We start from the raw sequence: 17009 nt of genomic DNA on the forward strand, positions 1-17009 counted from the left end.
TGCTCTCTTGCACACAGCGAGTGTACAGGTGTATATGGCAGGTCATATTATAGTCAAGGAAGCACCTTAAAACAGAACAAAAGAACTGACAATAAGTAAGTCTCAGAGTTTAAACCAGTGCGACAGTACGTTTTTGGTCATGGGTTTTGAAGATATTTGTGTTCTTTTTGTCAACTTCTTAATTAGCTTACTTACTGCTTTACAAAAAACAAGTTTGTTCTCTTGTGCATTCAAGTTGATGTTGCTTCCTCTGTTTGATGTGCTACACCTGTGCCCAGCCTTCACTTGTTTTCTGTTATCATCATGCATTACTACTCTTCTGCTTTTTTGTGTTAGTTAACTGCTTCTCTCTATTCTTGTGTCAGTCTGTTCTCAGTCCCACTCTTTCATAGCCAGCTACTTATTAGTTTTTAGATTAGGTTATTATTTTTCCCCTTTATTTTCTCTCCAGCATCACACAATTGACATTTCTTATTATTGTCTGCCCTGGAGTCTTCATCTTCACTCAAACCTGACAACAGGGTTGTGAGCATGCAGATCCATGCATGCAGGCACACATTTAATAGGTGTGTATTTATGGTGTAACCCCATTAGGACTGAATGACAGAACAGCTGGGGTATGTCAAGATGGTCACTTAGTTACCAACTTGTTCAGTTCAATAGAAAAAACAAATCTAATAGATAATTGCTTTGTCTTTGCAATATTCTTGTATTTTATTTATCTTACTTCAATCCCCAGAAGGCTTTTATTTACATTTGCAAAGAGAAAACTATCAGATGAGCTTTCCACATTAGTGGTACAGCATCATATTGTAAGAAGAGACTTCTGGGGGAAGACAATGTGATAAGCCAAGGAAAACAGTAGAGTTACGGAACTGTTAAGAATTGTTGACCTGGTGGAAAACTGACAGATTTTTAAGTATAAATTTCACAGTCCCTCATAGTATCCTGCAGTTAGATTTCACATTGTGCTGACACAGGAAAGTTGCTTTGTGCAAGAACATGGATGGACATATGCACACATGTTCTGTTACCATGCAAATGACATTAGAAAAGTGAACAATAATGAATAAAAAAGTGGCCATTTTTCATTCAAACATCCCCTGATCTGGATGAAAAAGGTTTTGTTGTCTCTGAGGAATGAACTTGACATTGCATTTTTTTGCTGAGCTTTGCTTAATCTTTGCTTGATCTTACTATATAAAGTTGCCCTCAGTGAGATGGTACTGCTTGTGCACCATTGTAAAAATCATGCAATTAATTTTTCTTCATTGTTTAAAAAAGTAATAGTTGCAATAGTCAAAAAAACTCATACCACAAGCTTATGATTTAAAAAATGGGGATTTTTTTCATGCTTCCAAATAGGGGACAGGTTCTAAACACCTTTTATGTTTACACTCACACACACACACATAGTTATATCTAGCTATAAGTATACCCTACATCTATTTGTACATGCAGATAAACATAGAGAACACACAACCTGACATCTGAAGGAAATGTTTGTTCATTGAATTCAGGTGGTGCCCTGAAGATGCCCATTCATCTCTTTCTTATTAACCCTATTAGCAGTCTCACTGGCGGATCACCATGATAAGGGTTGCCAGGATGTTGCTGTTATTATTGCTCTAACTCTATTTTGAGACTCAATAACTCTCTCACCCACACACTAGATGTAATGAGAGGAGTTTTTAATGCGTGTGAAAAACTAGCTCGTTTTTTTTCCAGTTTCATAACACTGAATCTGACCAGATCTGAGAGTGGATTTGTACTTTACTGTGTAGTCAGATTTATTATTCATTCAAAGCAAAATTGTATTATTAGAACTAATTAATTGCCCAATCTAATCATAAATGCAGACCCATTAAAAGTATGTACAGATACACACACATACACACACTGGCAGACAAGTCAGATCCGAGACCGCCCTTATTTTGAAGAAGGTCCAGAAAACAAATCCATCATCATTTGAATGGTGCCATCTGCACATATGGTAAACACACACACACACACACATACAAAACACACACAGAGTCCAGCATCAGCACATCAGTATCAGTCAAATCAGTCAAGCCAAACGTTACCCTGTGCTAGGCAACCATGCCATCCTGGGGCAGATGGCAGTGTCTGATCATGTTTATTTTACTTTAATCTAATGCATTTAAGTCCCACTGCCTACCCATGCTCTCTAAATGACATTACTAGATTTACGCGTGTTTTGGGTGCGTGCGTGCGTGCATGTGTGCGTGCATGTGTGCGTGCGTGTGTGTGTGTGTGTGTGTGTGTGTGTGTGTGTGTGTGTGTGTGCGCGTGTGTGCACATCTATATTTATTTCCCACTTCAAAACAATTTAGATGGTAAGATATCACATACAAATAATCAATGCTGGGCTCAAGAATGAGTCAAAGTTCATGTGCATTTCCCAAACTGCTTTCTCCCTTCAATCAGAGCTGAGTAGGCCTCCTCTGACATCAACTTCGACATTCGGCTGTGGTGTTCCTTACTTTGCTTTCTCTGGCTCTTGTTTCAAGGTGTGTTTTTTCCAGGCCTTTGTCAAGAATTTCCATCTTAACTTAGTTACTATATAAGACTGGTCCCTCATGGTTGCAGACAGTAACATAGCAGGGCTACCACTGAGCTTTATCAAGTACTTTTGCAAACATCTGTCACTTTTAGACTAAGCTATGCTGTGATTATAGTGATATAATGTGAAACCCAAAGTCATGCTCTTCTCCTCAGACCAAAACTTACCAAACTACCTTGCTTTGAATTGATAAAATAGTGAGAAAGTTCAGTTGTTTTTTTTCATCCATGGGACCCCAGGTTCACATGACTTCCAGAGAAGCTTCAGAGTGCAGCTAGTCAGTCATTATAGAAAAGACATTTAGACATTTTCCCCAAATTAAGGACACATACACGGGACAAGTGTCATTACATGTATGGATGTGGCTTTCTATGTTACAGAGTAGTGATGTAAGCTGTAGTGGGTGGATGAAAGTGGGTGTGTTACCTTTGCTTAACTGTAATCCAGTGTGTTGCAATGGAACAGATCTATCCTGCTGCACCAGTATCCACTTATGTCCGTTGCTGATTCACCTTTGTTAACAAACTAGATGTGTTTTCCAAGTCTTCCTGCCACTCCAGTAACTCAACATTCCATTAATGAGAATCACCAAAAATAAATCAGATTTACACTCCCTCTTCTACTTAATCTGCTTCATTTGTCTTTGTACTTTTGAGTATCACCTCATGTTTTGCTGGATACCATTTGACTATGTTGAACCCATGAAAAATAGTCCATTTGAAAAAAATGTAATGTGACCTGGATTTTTACAGGATGATCCCAGCATGCTTAATTTGAGCAAATGTAGTTTACATTTTGAGCATTCTTCTCATACATTTGACAAATCTAGGTATTTAAGCAGGAACAATCTCAGAAGGTCGTAATGAATACATTTATCAGTGCAAAAATCTAGATTTGATGTTTGAAATCTTTTTGCCTTGCCAAGAAAATCAGTCCTACCCTCCTAGCAGGTGTGCTTACACACATTGGTCTTCAAGATAGTCATCTGGTAGGGTGTTACAAGCTCCTTGGAGAACTTGCCACAGATTTCCTGTGGATTTAGTCTGCCTCAGGTGCTTGTGTTCCTTTAGTAATCCCATACTGACTTGATAATGTTGAGATAAGGGTTATGTGAGGGACAATACCATCTGGTGCATGTATCCCCATGTTCGTTCATACTGAGGACATTTTTATGATTCTTTATGGGGGGGGGGGGGGGGGGGGGGGGGGGGGGGGGGGGGTTTGTCATGACTGTGAATTAATTTGATACTGATCAGATGCCTTATTGGTGATACTGTGAAAAGGAGGAGAACCTGGAGCACCTGAAGTGCCCTAAACTTTTGAACAGTACTACATGTGGCTATATTGTACCAAAACAATGGACAAATGCTATTTTTGGATTATTTAAAGATGCTGTTTGCCACATTGTTTGTTTCTGGCTTCATCCGCCTCACAATGCCATACTTCCATCTGCACAGCTGTCGGTAAACAGCGGCAGTGTTTATCATCTCTGCCGGTTTCTTATACATTTCTATCCCATTTCAGTGTGCCTCCAATGTTAGATATATTTATTCAATGAATCCTTGGGAACTGGTTCCCGATTGCTTCGTCAGAGAGCTGGTCTGTCTGCGGCTGCAAGCTGGAGGGGCTTTCGGCTCTTCATCCCCCCTGCCGGGTCTCTGTCCCAGCAGGCTTTGTGACAAAGGCAAGTGCAGCTGCCATAAGGCTGGATGAGTAAGAAATAAATTTGCCCTACCTCCACCACAATGATGAAGTCACATGCACAAACTGATTAATGAGATATTCATGTTGTGGTAATCACACACACACACACACACACACACACACATTCAGAGACAGGTAATTCCCACACCTGTAAGCCCAAGTGGTTTTAACTGGCTTGGATGGATCAACTTGTTTTGAGGAATGAATCTAAGGTCCCGGGTTTGGCCGAAACCCATAGGCAGTTTGGGCTGTGCACTGAACAAACTTGTCTTTTTTTAAACAAAAGTAATGTGAGACTCTTGCATATCTTAAGAGCTATACAGCCGGTTTGTCTATGTAGTTAAGTCTTATTCATATCGTGCTTAGTTTTCTTCGTCATCACATTTAAGCGACACTTTTGGGCCTGTCATCGAACGTGTTGCTATGTGTATTTTCTCTCCTCACTTTCATTAACAATAGATTTCAAGCTGTCAACCAAATGATAAAGAGTGGGAGAATGTTTCTCTAAATCCGATATTGCTTGACCCTCATGCATGGTCAGAACCATATCTGAGAACATTTTGTGTTGAGGTTTGATCTGTACAACCTTGTGTCCTCAGCTGTGTTAACACCTAAGAGCCAACTATTGACGAGTGCTGTGGCATTGCACAGCATGAGTGGCCCTGAGGCTGTATAGGGGACCAGACAGCCACACAGCACTGTTGACACGGTTAACAGCAGATAAATGACTGCTGTTGTTTATCTCTTTATTTTTCTGATGGATATAAAGTCAAATACCCTTTGTCCAGTCTTAGCCCTTGTCAGGCTCTTCCGAACCTCTCTGGAACTTCTACGCTGTTTTAGTTCTTCGCTTCACTCGTGTATCACTTGTGACCAACCTTTTCCTCCCTTTGTGCCGTTCCAGTTAGTTATGTAATCTCAGCGTCAGTGTCATTTGGGACCTCATATCGACAGTTTAGTTCTTTACTGTCCCTCTTCAGTCCCCCTGATTGGCTGACCCGTTCCAGGCAGCTGGGAAGTTTGACACATTGCGCACTCAAAATGATTGATTCCATAAAAAAAGCGTGTGTGGTCATGTCATTGTGGTGAATGTCTGTGCTTTACATTTGACCTGGTCAAATCACATGCATGACGGCCATTGGCACCTACCAAATTTAAGTTACATAACTTGCCATGTGCATGGGTTTAAAACAGTCTTGTCAGCTGATGTTATGTGACCAGTGTTGACTGCAAACTAGAAAAGACTAGAACTCAGAGATTTAATACATGCTTAGCCATAGACTTACAAACAGTGCACAATTCCTCACTGACCTGATTCTTCTTATCCAGTCACGGTAAGATGGGATTATGATACCTGGTTGCCTGATGGGAACTTAAAAAAACAAGTCCAATTCTAAACCGGCATAGCTGTGCTGATAGGATTTATTTTCAGTAAGGGCAATTTCTGCACATCTTAATTCCTTGATAGCCATATCTCTGTTACACCCAGTGTTTTGTCTTGCATTGTTTTGTGAGGTCATTTCTCAAACACGAGGAGCAGATTGTGTTTGTTTTCAGGAAGGGTCTTTCTGGGTCTTTGTTTTCATTTTTAGAAAAAAGTAAGACGCACGCCACATACACTGAAGCATTTATTGAGGGAATCAGATACAGCCAGACCATGTTTTGAATGGTAATGTTGTAATAGCTACAAAGAATGAACACATGAAAGTACCAAATGTACAAAATGAAATTTGTTACAAATTTGTGCAAATGGCAGGTAGAGACGGTTAAAATAGCCAATCCAAGAAATGAATGAAAAAGCATGACCTCCTTCTGTGACTTGCCCATATTTACTAGCTGATATGAGAAATGTGGGTCCTGTGATCTGCACAAAGTACCCAACCACAATGTGGAGTTTCTGGAATGGCCCATAAATCTTTTAGGTAACTCAAACCTGCCCTCTAGTGAACTCTGTTTGGGCTGGACTAACACTGCCCTCCATTCAAAAAATCTTTACCCACAGTCCCATCTACTGTTGCATTGGTGACTTGCAAAATTGAAACCAAAAGACAAAGTTGCTCTAAATGAAAGCTTTACTGATGCATTCTTAAGTAATAAATTATGTCTGACTCCTTTATTTGTTTCAGCTAAATCCAGTAAATTTGTACATAACATATGTACAAAAACTTTAAACACACATTCTTTTGTGATTTGGTAATCTCCTTCTAACCTTTGAAGAGATTTAGAAACGGGAATGCCTCTAAAATGATTCCCCTCAAAAAGGATCGTGTTCAATATACCAAATATATCAAAATCTATACCAAATACACATTTATACAGTTAGCCTCAGTGATCGCAAAGATCTATCTATGTCTGCACATAGCGGATAATCTCACTCAGGTCATATCCTGTCACTGCAAAGGCATAGCCATCAGCATCACAGAACTTGGCTCCACAAATTTGTGTATCTGTCACGCACTCATTATGCAAATGGCCAACCTAAGGAGGAAGTGAGAAACACCTGATCAGATAATGACTGAGTAGAAGGAAAAAACACCTTAAATAAAACATATCAGGTAGTCCCTGCGTTAATTTGTGTTTTCACTTATAACAAAAACAAGCCCTGTGTTGTGCAAAATGAACAGTTACCTCCACACTGTTGGTTTCTGGTGTCATACTCAGAACCCACACCCTGACAAAAGAGTCCTCAGCAGCAGACAGGAGCTAAAGGAGGCAAGGAGATGAACTTTCAGAAAGTGGTGTGAGAATGATGAAGATCATAATAATTCTAATTGTTTTTAACTAAAACAATTCCAATGGTGCTTGAAAGATTGTTGCATAAATATGTCAGTTTGGGGATTTTCCTCACAAGTCAACAAAGACGATTTAAAATAAAGACAAACAGAAAAACATTACAAAGGATTATTACTTTGTGGGGAAAAATGATCAAAGATTATATAAGTTTGTTAAAACCGTGTGAAGCTTTGCTTTCAGTATGTAGTGAAACCTTCTTGTGCATCAATAACTGCACCTTTTTCCTTTTTGTGCGTCTAAGCGGGCCCAAAAACCATAACATTGTCACCAGCACGCTGCAGGAAGGAGATAAGGTTGGTGCGCTCATAAAAGCAGAGAGCTCTATTTTAGACTCATCTGTCTGTAAAACATTTTTTCTACATTTGTTACATAACCTGCAGTTATGTTCTGTCAGAGCAGTGGCTTTCTTGTCACATCCTTGCCATGCACACCATTGTTTTTCAGTGTTCTTGTGATGGTAAACTCATGAACATAAGAAACCAATGCGAGGGAGGGAGCTTTGTTAGCTTCTAAGTAACCTTGAGTTCCTTTATGACCTCATAGCCCATGACACACTTTGTTCTGGAGAGATCTTTGCCAATCAGCCACTCCTGATCAGTGTAGCGATGGTCATGAATTTGCTCCATCTGTACAAAATGTCTGCCTGTGGATTAGCGAAGTCCAACTGCTAAGAAATGTTTTTGTTTCCTTTTCCCACAAACAAATCTCAACTGAAGTTTGAGTGTAAATTGAGAGCAGTTATTGCCATTTGAAATGATAAATACCAACACAGTAAGAGAAGAAAAACATTATTTCCCAATACCTTTCCCATACATGTGGTTTATAAAACTCACCAGGCCGGAAAAAGGAGCGATGTCCAGTGAGTATATCCAGCGGGCGTGAGCATTGACCTCGGCGTGTAGGATTCCTGTTACTGCTTCATAGAGCCGGATCAGGCCCGTGCCATAACCTGCCACCACTGTACCTTTCCACAACTTGACAGAAGAGCAACTCACGCTGACAGCAGCGAGAAACGAGAAGGATCAATGCCATCCGAGAATGAAGAGAAAAGATAATCAAGATTAGATTAGACAAGCACAGAAAACAGTCAAAAGACACCAGAGACGGCCATTAATCGGTGAGAGTAAAAAAGAGGTTTACACCAAAAATGACCCGTATAGTCCAAAATTCACAAAACCTCAAAACTATCAAATTCTTACTCAAAACCGGGGATCTTGTTGAGAAGCTGAAATTCCTCCCCAGACTTCCATATACACAAGTTGCCCCCGTCATCTGCTGTGACCAGATTAGCTATGTACTCCTGAAGGGACAGAGAGGACATGGGGAAGGGATTATGTCATTTGTAGAACTGCTGTAGTTCCTGTGGGTATTATATAAAGTAATAACTTATTTAGATGGTCTGTTATTCATGGAAAACCTCAAATCATCCTGTGTTAACAAATGTTCAAACTGACTGCACACACACACACACACATATACCTGACTGCAAGAACACTCCGAGGCCAAATCAGTGATGGACTCCTTGTGCTCCTCCAGGACTTCAGACAAGGTGATATTACTACCTTTGCTGGGGACATCAAATACTAGGATGGCACCAGATGAAACACCTGGGGAAAGAGACAACCACACCTTAGAGTTTTTTCTGTATACATTATAAAATATATTCAACTCAGTACTTACCGACACATATATAATTCTCAGCCACGGCCGATATTCCTCGAGCAAACACTGCCTGTGCTGGGACAGAAATGAGCTCTGTGAGTGCGTAATACTCTAATTAAATAATTCCTTCAAACAAGCAAGTGTTTGAGTGTTATAACAAGTTATATCTAAGCCAAACAACAATAACAGTATTGGAAATGTATTAGAAATACAATATAATAACCCTATTAATATACGACAGTTTTAATGCTAATGACAGAAACAGGCCTTGCTCTGAGTGAATGCATCAGTGTGTAGTCATTTCAAAGTATTTTCAAAAGTTTACCTGTAGGTGTTTCAGGTGTATCCAGCGCATGCCAGTACACCATGATAGAACCATCGGATTCATACATCTAAAAACACAAGAGTTGTGTGAAAGTCAGTGGCTGCAAAGACACACATGCTTTTTGTTACGCAATAATACAAATTCAGTGTAACACAACCGCTACAAGTGTACAAGCAGCAAAGGACGCAATACTTCCTCCAATCAAATGCCAGTAACGTCGGAGAAGAGCAGAGACTAACCTGGATGCCCTTCTGAGATGTCACCACCAGCAGATCACGAGAGGGCAGAACACAGAAAGCAGCCTGGTACAAGAAAATTGAATGACATTTTTATTCTTTGGCCACATATGTAAATATAATGCAAGCATATAAAAAAAGGGCAAGTGTATGCACATCTGTCTTGAGCTAGGGCCTAATTTCAAAGTAGTTGGGTACAAACAATTCTACCAGAGAAAACGTCTCACTGTGAGACAATGCACTAGAAGCCGTGCACATACATTTAAGAAGAATGAATTAAAACGAGGGTAAATTCTGAGGTTTAGGCGAGGAGGCTCACAGCATTAGCTCACATTAAACGCTCACAGTAGAAGTTGCACTGACGCCTGACCTGCATGATGAGCGAAGTGCTGGTTGCGACATTGGGCTCCTTGGACTGCAGCTGACGGTGGGAGTAGTTGAGACCGTCCCAGGACTCGCTGACCATGTTTACTACGTTGGCATGGGCTACCGTGAAGTAGGTGAGGCGCCTCGGTGCAATGCGCAGCACGTCGAGGTTGTTGTACAACGCTGATGCGCTGTTTTTTATCTGGATGTTCTTCTCTTTGTGATACATCGTGCCACCTTATTTTAACTGCACCGATTGTTTGACAGCGTGAGATCTGGCGTCGGTCTTAAAGAAGACAAGCATAATACAGTCACGACACGTTAAGTCCGCACATATAGATATACAACTACACTAATTAGCAAACCGTTATCTCGCAAGACATGGAAACGCCAAGTACACAATATTAGCAGCAAGCTAGGCACGTTAGCAAGACGGCATCTGCACATGCAAAGGATAAAAGCAGAAACCGTGCATTTTGATAGCCACGCTCAACATACCTTTATCTCGGACTACACGAACTTGGTCTCACCCTCCATCAGCGCACTCGTCATCAATTATTACACAGGTAAACGAAGCACTTTTCAGGTTAGCAAAAGGATTACCTATGCGTGCTCCGCAGCCATAGAGACGACGTACTTCGACGTATTACGTAGACTTAGCTTACCAGTTGCTTAGCAACCAGAGACATAACGGCGCATAGGATACAAAGATCAGCAAGGTAAAGCCTAAAACTACTTGATTTGAACCTTTTTTTAGAATAATTGTGATTTTTAATGGTAGCATAGTTTATCAACTAAGAGTCTCTCTTATTAATAGATGGTTAGCTATTGGAACTGTTGTGACACTTTGCGCATCGTGTACCCTCCCAAATGTTGTTTTGTGTTGGAGGTCCCAAGATGGATTCTCTTGCAAACAGATTGACTACAACACTAAAGGTGGCCTTTGGGACAAGCACTTTTTGCATTTAATTCATTTTGGTTCCTTTTCTTCAAAATCCTTCTGCTCATGCAAACAGGGAAGAGTTTGCTTTGCTTTTCACGATGATAATCATCAAACCAAATTGTAAAAACAATTGCATTTGTTACATATTTTTCCATGATTAGATTTGCTATGCATAAACTACATGCTGAATCTTAACTTTGAAATGTATGTTGTGACTTCACGTGCCGTGCTCATTAATGCCATAAATGAATGCTCCCCTTTTCACATGGGATTGGAAGCGTAATCTACAATTCCTGTCGTTTTAAAACTGTGTTTTGTTATATTCCTCGGTATAGTCATGTGTCAGTGTGTTTGTTTGTTTTTTTAAACTCATGTTTGTTCTCTATTATCTGATCATTTGTGTTTCATATTTCACACAAGCCTTTAAGCCAAGATGCCTCGCTCTGCACCCAAGTCCAAAGCTGAGAAGCATAAACCCAAACCTTCTGTCAAAGAGACCACACCTCTCCAGGTTGAGCAGGAGGAGAATGCTACTAACCCTCAACGCGTTAACCAGGCCCTGTGGACCAAGATGTTGATCCAAGAGGATACCGATGAAGTAGTGGGGGAGATTATGGAGGAACTACTAAGCAAAGTAATGGACGGCTGTTATAAGGTGTACATGGAAAGACAGGTAAAACTGAAATTCAGTTCAATATGATGCTTGAACATTCACGAATTGTCCAGTGAAACAATCTATCATTTTCATCTGTTACACCCATACATGATATATGTAATGATGTTGTTGCACATACTGACGCTGTTTGTCTTTGTCATTGAGCTTGCTCCTTTCTCCGTTTTCTGGGCCAAGAGTTACATCACAGAGGTTCTCGAGCACCAATTCTTGGGCCTAGATGCAGAAGGACTGGAGGAAGCATTCAGAGCAGATGATTCTGAGCCTATGCCAGCGCTTCCAGATTCCTGGGCTCAAGGATGTGTGCCTGTCGTACATGCTCATACTCATCCACCTCATCGCACTAAACAGCAGGTACTCTTGATGTATCTCTTTTGCAATTTTATCTTATGTATATATGTATAATGTATCTTTATTATTTTCTAACAGGAGGTTGACGCTGACCATGCTCCAGTGCATATAAAACAAAGTGTCCAAAAGCAAAGTAATGCAAAAGACTCTCTTCAAAATCAAGCTGAAAAACAAATGAGTCCAAGAAAGCCTGTGAGTGACACACAGTACAACATGCTCAGTCCTCGCCCCCCACCAAAAACTAACCGTCAGAGGAAGCAGCAGGTGACTATACCTCCCAAGATTGTTCCAAGTAAATTACTACCATCCCTGTCCTGCTCAACTGCTCAACAGAATGTGGCCGTAGAGGGTAAGACAATGGAACCTAAAACTGCATCGAGACATCAGCATAAAGGCTGCAAGCCCATACCAAAGCTGGATCCTCTTTCCTTGCCTCGACACTGGATTGTTTCTCAGTACGAGATTATGGATAACAACACAAAACCCAACCCCAAAAGATTCAGTGGACAAATTAGATTTGAACCGAAATCAAACCAGCAGCAAAAAACACTAAAGCCACTAACCAGCTGCAAGGAACAGACAGAATACTTCCAGAGCAGCAGAGAGGATGATGTCATTCAGTCTAAACATGGAAAGGAACGGACAGTGTTATCTGGGTCTCTGAGACTGGACACAATGGTTTTGGCCAAGGGGGTTTCAGTCTTGGATCCTCAGGCTGTTGAAATGAACACTCAAAAATGTAACCATCTATCACAGTCTGCCAAGCTGAAAGCGATACAAAGGAATCCACCTGTGCCACCATATCCAGTTGACCAGGTTACTACAAGTCCATCAGCTCGGGTCATTTCACTGTCTCATTCCTCAAACTGTGATGCCTGATTTTAGGATTTAGTGACTGTATTTGTTTTAAGAGCTCAGCGAGCTACATGTTAATTAAATAAAAACAGGCACCCTAATACAAGAGTATGTTCCATTGTGCCTGCTGCAGACAACGTTGTTAAAAAAAAACAATGAAATATGGTTTGAAAAAGTTCTGCCTCTTCATGCAAATGTAAGTCCCTCTACATTTGCAATACAATAATGAGCGAAGCATGACGTCTATAAAGAAGGAAAGAAATATACAAAAAAGTACCTGGTAAAAATAGTAATTAACACACCTTTATTGATACAGTGGCTTAGAAAATCATTCATCAACCATGGTGTTTTTCCTATTCAAGAAATATCCCAAAAATATTCCAAATTGGTGAAGTGAAATGGAAAGAAAAGCCTGTGTTAAGAAAATTTAAATAAATGTCCTGAAAAAAACTCCGAAAGGTGGTGCTGGGAAGCCTCTAAATAAGATCTGTTGTGACCAGTGACCTTCAGGAGTCACATAATTAGTTAGATAAGATTTACCTGTGTGCAGTCGATGTGTTACATGATCCCTGTGTATCTATAAAGCCGCCCTGAAAGGTCTGCAACACCAAATAATCGAGAGACACCACCAAGCAAGTGACACCATGAGGACCAAGGAGCTCTCCAAACAGATCAGGGACAACATGTTGGGGTCCAGATCAAACCAACCTCTTTCCAACCTCAAAAGAAACAGATCAACTCAGTATCTCTAGCTGCAGAAATACACAGGAAGAGACAAAAAAATCTACACCACAGCTGAGACACAAAATTAAGAACGTCTGAAAGTAACCCCACGGTTGGATAGTTGTTTCAAATACTCCCTCAAAATATAGAAAAGACTAAGAAATAAGTGTGTGAAAAAGGACAAACCTTGTTTGTCATTAATAGACAGTTATTCCAATTGCTATCCTCACTCCATTCACACCTGCCAATCATTCAGCGTGGACCAATAGGATCCAGCTTCCGCCCACCCTCTCGTTCCCTCGCATGCAGTCCAACTTCGAAGCTGTGAGGACCACAATATTTTCTGGACTCAACAAGGAAGCCTTAACACGTAATTGAACTGTTGATATTTCAGTTGCCATCTGGTGGCAGTGCGTCAAGTGAGTGAGTGACTTCCTTAATATTGTTTGCTGCCCAGTGAATGAGGTAGCTTGTAAGTTCGCGTTTGCATTGGAGGATAATTATCATGGCAACAGAGACTTCCTAATTTTGTTTTGCTTCTCAGCGAGATATTCTTTATAGTCTATTTTATGTACTTGTTTTGTTACTTGGTTAACAGTACTTGCCGTTCTTCTCCTCTCAGTGCATGTGCGCTGTTTGAAAGTTTCGGCAGTCTAAGTGTAATTACACTCGCCACCTACAGAGGGCAGCGTTTCACCACGGATGACAGAAATGACGCTATAATTTTGGCAGCCTTTCAGCCAGTTGCAGTTTGAGACATAACTGCTCAGTCATTATTGTTTTCTTTCGTGCTGACATGTTTAAGGCATATTTCTCTGTGAATATTGTGTTTATTTCAGTTAATAGTGAGGCCTATATTTTCTTGTTTTGAGCATCCAGACGTGTTTACTTTTATGTTTATCCATACAAAACCACAGGTTTCACCAGACAGGCACAAGGACTGTCTATGTGGTGGTGGCTAAATAAATGACTGAACTGGAACAATTTCAGTGATTCTGATAGATCACCTGCTGCGGATTCTGCATCAGACTATCCCGTCTCCCCTACAAAGTACAACACTGCAAAGCTGAACAGGTATCACCCTTGAAACGTTATCTGAAACTCTGAACATATACATACCTTTGCATTAATACATTTTCATGTGCACTTGACATAAACCAATGCAGTTAGTCTGAAAAAATGTTGAATATTTTTTAATCAGTGTCACCAAGTTCAATTTTGGTTACAGTTGTTCTGAAGATGATTCAGCACCAATGTCACAGCTATTGTTTTTAACTGCAGCCACAGGGTGGTTCATGAACACTGACATACACTCTCTGCAGAAGTTGTTCGCCATGACTTAAAATGACGCAATGCTTTTTATTTAAGTCATTATTTTTGTGGTATCTGATCATTTTCAAATCCAAATAAATATTTTACTTTGTAAAAAGCAAACTTGCACCTCTTTACTGTGGTCATGACATACCTCCACTGCTGGTGAAGGTGGGTGGAGACAGACATGTGAGCCTCTCTTAAATGCTTTCTTTATTTTATTCTAATCTTCCAGAAAGAAGCATCAGCTGGAGCTTGTTGGAGGTTCAAGATACCTAGCTGTCTTTTTAACAGGAAGAAACCTCTGGCTGATCAGTCTTGGTGAAAGTGGCCGCCTGCCTTGACTGTTTCTGCACAGCCAGAGAGAAGATAACAGCAAACAGTACGGGCAGCTTGGTTTGTCAATCTGGGATCAGACACATTAACTCGGTATATCTAGCTGCAGAAATACGCAGGATGAGACAAAAAAAGTCTACACAACAAAATGAAGAACATGTGAAAGTAGCTCAGCTTAACCCTTGTGTGGTGTTCGGGTCTGTGGGACCCGTTTTCATTTTTTATTAAAAGAAAAATGATACAATTAATTAATTTTTCAAACTGAGACTCACTGACTTTGGCTCATTTTCCGTGAAGAACATATATCAGAATACATATTTAATTACCACACACCATACACCCCCCCCCCCCCCCCCCCCCCCCCCCCCCCTACACATTTCTATTACATATAAGATGTCTGGGTCCACTGGACCCGGGGCTAATAGAAGTGTGGAAATTGATGTTCTGTGTACCACACACACACACGCACATGCACCCACACACGCACACACACACATACACTGATGCCATTTAGGGGCCGCTGCCCCTTTCGGCAGTATATACCATCTAAACTTGCAAAGTATGGTATAAAGATCTGGGCTGCCTGTGATGCCACTTCCTCATATGCTTGGAACTTACAAGTCTACACAGGGAAACCTGATGGAGGATCCCCCAAGAAAAAACAAGGAGTGAGAGTTGTCCTCGACATGTCTCAGGGACTCAGTGGACACAACATCACATGCAACAATTTTTTTACCTCGCACAAACTGGGACATGAGCTCCTGAAGAGGAAGCTGACCATGGTGGGAACAATAAGGAAAAAGAGGTCAGAGCTCCCACCTCAACTGCTGACTTCAAAGAACAGGCCTGTCAAGTCTTCCAAGTTTGCATACACGGCTGACACATCCCTGGTATCCTATGTGCCAAAGAAAGGCAAGAATGTGCTATTCATGAGTACACAGCACAGGGATGGAAGAATTTGTGACCAGGAACATCTCATACCAGAGATCATCATGGATTATATGATGGCTTATATCTTCATTTGTAAGTCGCTTTGGATAAAAGCGTCTGCTAAATACATGAACATAAATGTTATAATGCCACAAAAGGAGGGGTAGACAACATGGACAAGCTGGTGATGGCCTACAGCTGCAAACGGATGACTCTACGCTGGCCACTGGTGATATTATTTGACATGTTGGACATCTCAGCGTATAATGCCTTTGTCATTTGGATGGCACTGAACCCAGAGTGGAAACGAGTGAAGCTCCAGAAAAGACGGCTCTTTCTTGAGGATCTGGGAAAGGCATTAGTGAGACTACAAATCGAGAGAAGAAAACATGTCCCCAGAACCCCAGCCTCTGCAGCCATGGTGAGGAGGATTCAGGAGGAGAATGCTGGTGCCCTGTCCACCCAACCTACAGAACCACAATCTGCAGAGCCTGAAGTAAGTGTGTGATGCTGTTGCAGTACAACAAGAAGAAGCTGTGCGAAGTGTGCGGACCCAAGATGGACAGGAAAACACAATATACATGCATCAAGTGCAAAAAGTATATCTGCAACACACATACAGTAAAGCTCTGCCCCTCATGTGTTGTATAGGCTAGTGGCTAAAGGCCATGTGTTCTATGGGGCTGATGTGTTGTCTTGACTGATATGTTTCTCCGTGTTCACGTGTTCAGCTTGTGTTGTGCACCTGAATGGGTTAAATTTCAAGTTCAAAGAAATAAAAGTCAGTAGTTTTGAAAAACCTTGCTTCACTTGTAAATTTGTTTCCACTCATATCTTGATTTTAATTGATTTTCTTTATTATGTTTTAAATAAGTTATAAACGTGACCTAACGAAGGTAAAGGGCAAATATTAACCATATATACTGTTTATACTGCTTGTAATTGGGATAAAGTAAACATCTGTTCAGTATTTTAACATAAAAGTGTTTGATTGTGAGGCATTAAAAGCCACAAAATGCAACGGGTCCATCAGACCCACAAACACTGGCTGAGTAACAACAATATGAACATCACACAAGGGTTAAGTACATGGGCGGTAAAAACAAAAAAAGGAGGAAAGATTACTCTGCTGGAACAGTATGGTTCTTTCACGTCTGCGACATATGACATAAACTTGCAACAATTAATTAACATAAATAAAGATTTTTTTAAATGAC

General features: G+C 40.7%; 2 protein-coding genes across 2 annotated transcripts; one reads left to right on the forward strand and one right to left on the reverse strand.

Moving 5' to 3' along the window:
• Positions 1-5911: 5911 nt before the first annotated feature.
• Positions 5912-10309, reverse strand: wdr54 (WD repeat domain 54). Its single transcript, XM_072388123.1, has 10 exons — positions 10169-10309; positions 9675-9956; positions 9308-9370; positions 9069-9135; positions 8762-8818; positions 8561-8688; positions 8281-8381; positions 7915-8077; positions 6917-6991; positions 5912-6766 (listed from the first exon to the last, which is right to left on the reverse strand). Exons 2-10 carry the CDS (start codon positions 9897-9899, stop codon positions 6635-6637), a joined length of 1011 nt encoding a protein of 336 aa, XP_072244224.1. The 5' UTR covers positions 9900-9956; positions 10169-10309; the 3' UTR covers positions 5912-6634.
• Positions 9723-12630, forward strand: LOC140310008 (uncharacterized protein C2orf81 homolog). The gene is made up of 4 exons (XM_072388119.1): positions 9723-9800; positions 11034-11286; positions 11434-11640; positions 11716-12630. Exons 2-4 carry the CDS (start codon positions 11047-11049, stop codon positions 12514-12516), a joined length of 1248 nt encoding a protein of 415 aa, XP_072244220.1. The 5' UTR covers positions 9723-9800; positions 11034-11046; the 3' UTR covers positions 12517-12630.
• The last annotated feature ends 4379 nt before the right edge of the window (positions 12631-17009 follow it).

The sequence above is a fragment of the Leuresthes tenuis genome, unplaced genomic scaffold (genome assembly GCF_036924035.1).
Source record: "Leuresthes tenuis unplaced genomic scaffold, fLeuTen1.0.hap1 SCAF_6, whole genome shotgun sequence".
Classification (NCBI taxonomy): domain Eukaryota; kingdom Metazoa; phylum Chordata; class Actinopteri; order Atheriniformes; family Atherinopsidae; genus Leuresthes; species Leuresthes tenuis.

Excerpts from the sequence above, each read along its gene's own strand:
- LOC140310008 (XM_072388119.1), top strand. The coding sequence starts at position 11,047 with ATGCCTCGCTCTGCACCCAAGTCCAAAGCTGAGAAGCATAAACCCAAA. Across the intron at positions 11,287-11,433 it reads AGGTGTACATGGAAAGACAG|CTTGCTCCTTTCTCCGTTTT; the intron begins GTAAAACTGAAA and ends TTTGTCATTGAG. Across the intron at positions 11,641-11,715 it reads CTCATCGCACTAAACAGCAG|GAGGTTGACGCTGACCATGC; the intron begins GTACTCTTGATG and ends ATTTTCTAACAG.
- wdr54 (XM_072388123.1), bottom strand. The coding sequence starts at position 9,899 with ATGTATCACAAAGAGAAGAACATCCAGATAAAAAACAGCGCATCAGCG. Across the intron at positions 8,078-8,280 it reads AACAAGATCCCCGGTTTTGA|CGTGAGTTGCTCTTCTGTCA; the intron begins GTAAGAATTTGA and ends CGCTGCTGTCAG. Across the intron at positions 6,992-7,914 it reads TCGCTCCTTTTTCCGGCCTG|CTCCTGTCTGCTGCTGAGGA; the intron begins GTGAGTTTTATA and ends TGCCTCCTTTAG.